The 9103-nt window shown below is 32.1% G+C and overlaps 1 protein-coding gene across 1 annotated transcript; it reads left to right on the forward strand.

Annotated features, from left to right (window-relative positions):
• Positions 1-3524: 3524 nt before the first annotated feature.
• LOC107189737 (chromatin modification-related protein MEAF6) lies at positions 3525-7355 on the forward strand. The gene is made up of 4 exons (XM_015578350.1): positions 3525-3686; positions 4347-4554; positions 4904-4924; positions 7009-7355. The coding sequence occupies exons 1-4, from the start codon at positions 3615-3617 to the stop codon at positions 7353-7355; spliced, it is 648 nt and encodes a 215-aa protein (XP_015433836.1). The 5' UTR covers positions 3525-3614.
• Positions 7356-9103: the final 1748 nt, after the last annotated feature.

The raw sequence follows: 9103 nt of genomic DNA on the forward strand, positions 1-9103 counted from the left end.
TATAATTTTTTTCTTCTGTGAAGGCGGGGGGAGGGCAAAATCCAATTTTTTTTTTCTAGAGTAAGTGTAAAACCCACTTTTTTCCGTCCAGAGAGGTCAAGTGCCCCCTTGCCCCCCCTTGGCTACGCCCATGGATAAGAATGAAATATTGAAATTATCAATATTAAAGAGAAATACAAATATTTAAGCGTCAAATAATCAAATAAAGAAATTGTATTCAATAATTAAGCTTAAAATATTTCAATATTATTATATTAAAATATTATCGTATTTTCACAACATATGTTGTTAATATATCAACTCTCAATTCTTGGTACACAAAGGTCTGCTCCAAAGTGAGCGCAAAATTTTTTTAATAATTTTCCATTCTTTCATATAGTTCAGAATTTATCACGTGAATTATATAATTGAAAATTTAAATAATTAAATACAGAATAAAGCCTGAAATTCGTCACCGAAAGAAAAGAGTAACTTATGTATTTCACTAAAAAGATCTATATACATCAAATTAAAAATTATAAATGAAACAAGATAAAATGAAATTTCAGTTTAATATTAAATCTTACATATAATTTAGTATTTAATATCACGTTTTACTTTTTATTTTAGAAAGCTGTTCATAAAAGAATATTATATTCTATTCTTAATTATGGAAATTACTTTTCAGACCTTTGCAACAAATAAAGGGTTTCGCAAACAACTGGTTCACGTGTGTTGCATTACACGATTTTTCTTCGTGGACACAAAAAAAATGGGAACACGATACTGACAATAATCCATGATCTAGTTTCACGGGAGCGCAACGACTGTAGTTTCGCGAAGTTCGAAAAAAAAGTCTCGAAAGTCGGCCAAGAATCGGCCAATTAGAGCAACGGAATTCGTTACAGTTAATTTTTTAATTTTTACAAAAAATTACCTAATTCGAACACTGTAATGTACATTATAAACTCCGATTTATCGATTCACCTACGATATTTGATCGTTTAATTCAGTAAAAGCATCGTAAATTTGGTACCATCGAAGAAATATTAACAAAATGTCGAATATAATAATTTATTAATGAAATGATTTAACGAATAAAAAGAAACAATTAAAGAACTGACTAGTACTTAATTACAACATTTCTAGTTCTTCTTACTTACAACATTTTCTAGTGTTTTACTTATATAGGGTGTTTTGTGTAACTCGACTTTTAACTTGTAAAAGTGTGTAAGTAATTATTACATAGGTATTTGTTAACTTAAAATTAATGTAAAGTCACGAATGTTACATAAGTTAGTACAGAATTTATTTGTGCATTTTTCAATGTAATAACTTATTGAAAATCCAGATTTCGGTTTGAATTATACTGAAAGGTCGATTCGCTTCATTCGAGGTAAACGACACATCCTGTATATTTTGCAACAATTTTTGCATTTGAACAGTTAGGTATTTACACATAATCTATATTTTTCAATCAACTTTTAAAACGTCAGAAATAATTACAATAATGTTTTAATGTACAAGTATTTCCTTTTACAAAACGGAGTAATTAATTTTTTTAATTTACGTTCAAATTACATCTGCGAAATAAGGAGAATCGAACGACTACGTTTTATTGTTAATATAAGTTTCCTTGAACATCAAATATTATAGTAATTTAAACAAAAAATTTAAATTACACCAGAATAAAATAAACAAAATCATTCGAAACTTACGTAATTATTAGTTCCTCCGTTGGATAATGTGACTCCATTTTGGCAACTCATTGCTTTTGATGAATAGATTTCTTTCTTTCCTCTTTTTCTACTGTTATTGTGTTATTAAATTAAAAAACGGTAAATTAATATTCCAGTTGGATAAACAATAATGACCTCCGCGGAAATACTGCATAGCTGGTGACACGTGTTCTTTCATATATCGCCCGGGAAGGGTTAAGATGGCGTCCATTTCCATCAGGAGGGGAGAAATTACACACTTTCTCCCTCTCTCTCCCTCTTCTTGTTGCTGGATGCGACCCTGAACACCGGAAAAACGTGCACCAGCGAAAAACTCGAGGACAAATAATAGTGAAATTTCCCGTTTTGCACGGTAAAGTCGGCGAACTATTAAATTATTTACAAAATGTCCGGAAATAACTACAAATTCTTAACTTTTTTTTTTAGTTGTAATATACATTGTGTATGGTAATGTGTAATCCGCCATTATTGATAAATTTGGTATTTCAATGTGGCGTCATTTTAACGTTTAATTTGTATTTTTAATGTAAACGATATTGTTTTCTTAAGTAAAAAATAGTAAATTACTAATTGGTACACGTAATAAGAATAGATTGATTTTAAATATCTTCAATTCATTGAGTGACATTTTGCAATAAGTATTATTCAAATGAAATGTAATATTTATCTTGATGACCTTTGAAGAGGATCTAAATGTACAACTTTTAGTATAAGTAATATGGTTATTTAGGTGTTAATTGTAGAAATGTTAAAATTCTCGAGAAACATAATGTATTCACGTGAATGAAGCATTCCTTGTTCAGGAAAAGAAGTTGCAGTCGACGCTCACGTTACGAAACACACTTCCTATCAATTAAATTAATCGTGCAACAGTTAATTGTTGATAATCGCAAAGGTCCTGCTAAGCAAAAGTAATTACAAGTTCATTTGCGAAGACGACAACAATTGCTGCATATTTTCACAATTGTTACTTTGTTGCATTTTTTTACAAATAATTACAATAATTTTAATTCCACGTAACTTATAGCACTAATAGTAATTAATATTACATTTATTTATTTCCATGAAATATTCTTCTTGGTTTGATTATTCGGAATAAATTTTCAAATATTTGTATAAGTATAATATCGTAATAAAAAGTGATAATAAATAAATGAAAATATGAAGAATGTTAAACAACATTTTTCTGTGGTATGAGGGACAATATTGCTGAAGATTATTATAAGTATTGATTCTTTACGTGTCAATTCTACACCTGGAATATATAATTCATTATAGTTTTATGTCATTTTTATTTACAGAAAGAATTATAAACTAATGAAGGGTAAAAAGAGTGTTTCTGGCTACATATCATCAGGGGTAACTTGCGTTTCAAATCTGTCAAGATGGCGACACTAGGCCATAAAACAGGGCGGGAAAAAAATTCAAATTCTTTCACACAAATTAATTAATTCCTCAATTCTTTCTAGAAATAAATGTTCCGTAAATTTAGCTCATCTTTATCTGTACATTTCAATGTATTTCAATCCACCTGTATATATTAACAATTTTTTTATTTTTGGAAAGAAAATGTTACGGAACGATGTAACAAAGAAAAAAAATATAGTATAGGATTTAATCATAAGTAACTTCCACCATAAATATTGGAGGATTGTTAAGTAATGAATTATTTTAATTTCGTTATTATTTTAACGCAGTTTAATTTAAAGTATTGAAATATTTTAATTTCGTTATTCAAACATAGTGCCTGCCTTCAGGCAGCAGCACTTCAAGTTACTTGAGGTCAGTTTTTGTTGCGAGGTTGAGGCTAGTGTCTGTGAAAGGTGAAGAAAGGATTTTATCAATTGAAAGAGCACAAGTTCTGGTTAGTGTTGTATAAATATATTTAAATAAACGATGTCGACGAAGTCTTCCGTCGATTTACGAGCGGAACTTGCTGAATTAGTGAAACGAAAAGCGGAAATAGCTGTGAGTACTGCCACAATCTGTCAAACTGCGTTTCTTTTTTTTATTGTTACATTCTTAAGTAAACTGTGCTTAAAACAATAGATATTATCGTAACCGTTATGGGAATTAACAGTTATTTTCAAGTGTTAACTATATTACAAGAGAATTGGACATTGATAATATTCTTTCTGTAGTTTTAGAAGCTTTTAGGTTATCGTAACATAACCTCTTCACAATGTTTTTCCTGTTAGTCTCTTCCTCGTATTGACCTCAATTTGCCGAATTGTGGGATATTTTAACGGTAAAAATGAAATATTTCCGAGGCTGATACAGGGAATGCGTTAAAACGTATCAACTAATACTTGAGATTGTTTTATAACCTTTGTGTTTTGTTTTGGTTTTACTTACAGTATAAAAAAGCTTCTGTATGTTTATCTACATCATTAAAATCGATAAAAGGTTATTTATTAATGGCATTTAAATGTAAACGAGCTCCCATCATATAGACACAAATTTAAAAAAATAAAGTTAATTAATCTTTAGTATATGAACAATTTCTTCGGTGAAATATTAAGAGTAATAATAATTTGGCAATATATAATTATGGAACTATGTTTTAATAAAGGGAAAATATTTTGTGCTTGCTGTTATGTGAATACATAATATGTTGTTACTTTATAGGATACTCTTGCCAATTTAGAACGTCAAATCTATGCATTCGAGGGTAGTTACTTGGAGGACACACAACTGTACGGCAATATAATACGTGGGTGGGACAGATATTTAGCTAGCAATAAAAATACTAATAGTAAGGCAGATAAGCGTAACAGGAAGTTCAAAGAAGCTGAAAGGCTCTTCTCGAAATCCTCTATCACCTCCATGGCTGTGAGTACTTGGTTTTCTATTTTATGACTTTTTATCGAGAAATTAGCAACCCTTCATTTGTGACACTGCTTAGCAGATCGAACAAAATAATTATTTGCATAAAATTAAACATTCATGGATCTACAAATATGTTAATGCAATTATTTGAAAGTATTTCCCGTTTAAATGATATTCTTATTTACGATTTTTATAAAATAAACTTTACAGATATAATTAGTATTTTGATTAAAATATGAAAATATAAAACCATAAGACATAAACATTAAATGAGAATGCATGTCCTCGTATGTTGCGTGCTTCCGAAAGGGCAAAAATATAGTGTATCAACAAAATGTATAGTAATACATTTTAAGTGGAAAATACCCAGGAAAAAAGTAAGGACCTCAATGGATATTCCTGAGATACTTAATTCTTTACAGTGAAAAAAAGAGTATGACTTTATTTTTCATCCTACCATCCCTTCCAGCTTTTCTTTTTATCCTATCCTCGAGAGTAAATCTTTTTAGTTGTTAAGTTATCCTCGAGTGTACTTTTTTTTCTTTTTAATGTATCAATCATACTGTCTTCCATAAAAAAAACACACACAAAGAAAACAGTAATAAAAGTGGACTGTTATGCATCATAGATGAAGTAATGATTAAAGATTCAAAGGATATTTAGTACTTTCCTTTGACTTTGATTATTTTACTTTTATTTTCTTCTGTATTTAAGTTATTAATAAATTTTTATTTATTCCCTATCCATTTTTATAATTCATAGATTTCATTTGCATCTTTTCTAGTAACTTTAGTGTAGAAACTTTGTGAATTGATTTTCTCTCTCTGTTCTTCATCTGCATTTATCTTTTTCTGTATCTCAATTATGAATAAATTTAAAATTCAGTTCTTTCATCTGTTTCAAAGTTTTATCGTATATTTTTTCCTTGATTCATTCTCTGTTTGCTGTATTGCTTTGGTGCACATGTATGTTAGTAGAGAACTTGCAGTTTGCTTCTTCTTTATATAGTACATATGTATTGAAAATGTAGAAAAAATTAGTTGAGGAATGTTACTTTATTCTTTATATTTGTTTTATGCTTTAAATAAATTTATATGTTCCATATCAGTGTGAGCAGAATGAAAATCTTTCTTTTGTACAGTACTTCCAAGCAATTATTATTGCATTGTACATTTAGTATAAGAAATTACTACTAGATTAACTACATGACTATTCTATTTATTGAAGTATGTTGACGTTATTACGTGATTTTTATCTAAAAATCATTTTCCCAAATTTTTTATTTTATTCGAATTTAAGTTCATTGTCATTATTTTAATTAATTAATATTTACATATTACTTTTTAATATAATATTGAGGGCTTTTTCATTCATTAATTTCTCTTGCACAGGTTAAATGAACATTGTTATTTTTCCACCAAAAATATATAACATCTATTAACCCCTTAAGCGGGGAACGAATTTCCGTGAACCATTCGCTAGGTATGGAGTGATATTTTACGATACAGTGCAATATATTGCCGCAGTAAATAAATTTACTCTACCCTATTGAGAGGTTAATAAATAGTCAAATATCACCAGAATTATGGTAACCAGTGAATTTTTAGTAAAAAATGCAACTTCATTAGATAGATATAAATTTTCATGACTAAGATAATGTTGTTACTGTTGTGGCTATTATGTATAAACCGTGTCTTTTTGGAAGAATGAAAAAATCATTTAATCTTAACGTTTCACAAATATTGCAGATAGCTTCATCGGAGGATCAAGTAACACATTGACACCGGTGTGTGTGTGTGTTGTGAAGTGGTTCATTATTGTACCTTGTTCATGTTTTGGTACAATAGAATATTGAACCCTATCTAGAGTAAATCATTAATGAGTATTCCAAAGTTCCTCGGCACTAAGTCTTTAGATGTCATCCCCACCACTGGGTGGGTGAGGTCTCCCATGGAACCAGTTCAGCGTTCGTGATTTACTGTATTGTACTAACTGGTTCAATAGTATTGTGCTGACTGATTCAATAGCGTTTGGAATACTGTTTATTGTACTAATTGATTCAATAGTGTTTTGAACACTATCAATTGCAGCAACCACTTTAATAATCTTTGAAACACTGTCTATTGTACTAACCAGTTCAATAATCCATTGAACTAACCGGACCATGAGCAAGGTACCCTATAACAGCAAACCAGCTCACAACGCACACAAACATCAGTACATGTATCTAATTCACTTGACGAAGTTGGCTGCAATGCTCACAGACCCTGTGCCCATTTTTCCAAAAGGACATGGATCACAATTTAAAAAAAAAAACCGTCAACAGCCACTACTATAGTTCCAGCTCACGAAAGCCTCGAGCCTTTAAACGTAATCTCGCCTATGGACTCTGGTCTCTCCCCGATGTCTAGCCTCGAGTCCCACGAGGATCCCGATTCTCCCATGTTAAACCTGTTTCCAGTTGACCGGTACAGCGAATCGGAGTCCCAGATCGGTAACAGCGGTAGCGAGGACAATTGCAGCCTGGTGAACTCGCACGGGGGCGGGACCACCGGCGGCACGGCGACCAGCAACGGGAACAAGGAGTCCTCGGGGAAGAACCACTCGTTGACCGGCCAGTACAACCAGAACGGATCGTTGTCGTCGTCCAGTGATTTGCCCGGCCAGTTCGCGAACGGTCACGCGAGCAACGGCAGCCTCGAGCACGCCTCCGTCAAGGAGAACACCGGCAAAGAGACGGCGAAGAGCAAATCGACGCCGAGCAACAGCGCGAAAAAGAACAGCAATAAACGTTCGAGGAATAGGTAGAAGCCCCACGGCTTGGAAACTGTAACGATATCGATTTAAGTTCTCGGAGCAGTTGTGAAGAACGTTTATTCTGAATAACTGTTATCAGGAACCGAAATTGCAGACTACAGTGAATCCTCGATAAGTGCTCAAAGGTTCCTTCGCAGTGACAAGAAGAGATTCTTAGGTATAACGCTGAATCGTTAATCTCTATAGGGACAAATTGTTAAGACTCTTTCAATTTCATCTATTTGAAATATATTTGTGAATATTAATGATATTCGGTTGGTAGGTTGTCTTTGCTTTCTGTTATGGAATTTCTGAGTAAGTGTTCATTCGCAGTAATATTCATTGTATCTTTGGAATCATGCTTGGATGAAAGAAAAATTAAATTCCTTACACAGGTTAATGAGGTTAAGTACCCTAATAACCAGTTGTGTGCAAGTTTTGAGTTCAAATTTGTCTAAAAAACTATAGCCATCTGTTGGATTTTGCAGGCAAAGCCTGCTAACAAAATGGTCAATCAAATTGGCATTGCAATTGCAACACAATCCAGGCTAACTAACCTAAATAGGTGAATTTATAACCTAGGATATATTGCAAGATTTGCTGCCAATCTCCGTGTAAGTTGTAGATAGCAAATTTTGCATCAAACTTGTAGCTATGTTGAGTACATAATATTATACCAGGCATTGGACAAAATTTGGCTGACTGGACATAGTGATAGAGTTTGGAATTCTGAAGCCAATAATATTCGTTTCAGCCGCATATGGTCATTAGTTTACGAAATATTTAATGTTCAGTGCCGAGGAGCTTGCAAACACTCATCGAGGATTCACTGTATATCAGTTTCTGTTACGACTCCCATATCAGTTCTATATCCGTTATTTTTTAGGTTCTATATAAGTTCCAAAATGGTTATACAACCGATTCTAGTAATGATTGTACAGAATTCTACAGTAAATGAACATCACAACGTATTTACAGCTATAGATTACTATGTATAAACACAATGTTTTTTTAATTATTATGAATAAGTAAGTAAATTTATATGTACATATTTTCACACATACAGTTATTGTATAATATGAAAAGTGTTCGTTAATATAAATTTTTAACTGCTTAACAAACTTTTACCGTACTGACTAAGCAAAAAATATGCCTATATATGTATATAATAATCTATAAGCGTAATATGTTGTGATTTCATTTACTGTGAAGTTCTGTATAATCATCATGAGAATCGGTTCTGTAACCGTTTTGGAACTTGTATAGAACCAATGAGCTCTGATTAGAACTCAACGGTTAACGGTTATAGAACTGTTATGGGAGCTGATATAGGAACCTTAACTGAGACTGATAAAGTCTGAAATTTAGGTTTTCCATAACTGTTGTTAAGAATAATTTCTTCATAACTGTTTTAGTCGGAACCTTTATATAACAGTTTGAAACAGTTATTTTCGGAACCGTTTCAAGCCCTCAGGTGGCGCCATCTTCTTCCAGCGGTCGCGCTAGGGACGACACAGGGTCGGCGACCGTTGTCCTCGACTTTCGTTTTGCTCACGCGATCTTGCCGATGATGTACCGAAATCTCACTCTATTTTATAATAAATGCACCCCCACGCCGCTGCACAGCGGGCCAGAATCAAAATGTAACAGCTCATACGCTTATTTAGCTCAAGCAATCAAAATTTTTTAAATTTATAATTTCATTTCAGTGGATAAATGAACGAATTTGTATCAATTTTAAGGATCCTCTTCGATGACAT

The sequence above is a fragment of the Dufourea novaeangliae genome, unplaced genomic scaffold, assembly GCF_001272555.1.
Source record: "Dufourea novaeangliae isolate 0120121106 unplaced genomic scaffold, ASM127255v1 scaffold23, whole genome shotgun sequence".
In the NCBI taxonomy this organism is placed as follows: domain Eukaryota; kingdom Metazoa; phylum Arthropoda; class Insecta; order Hymenoptera; family Halictidae; genus Dufourea; species Dufourea novaeangliae.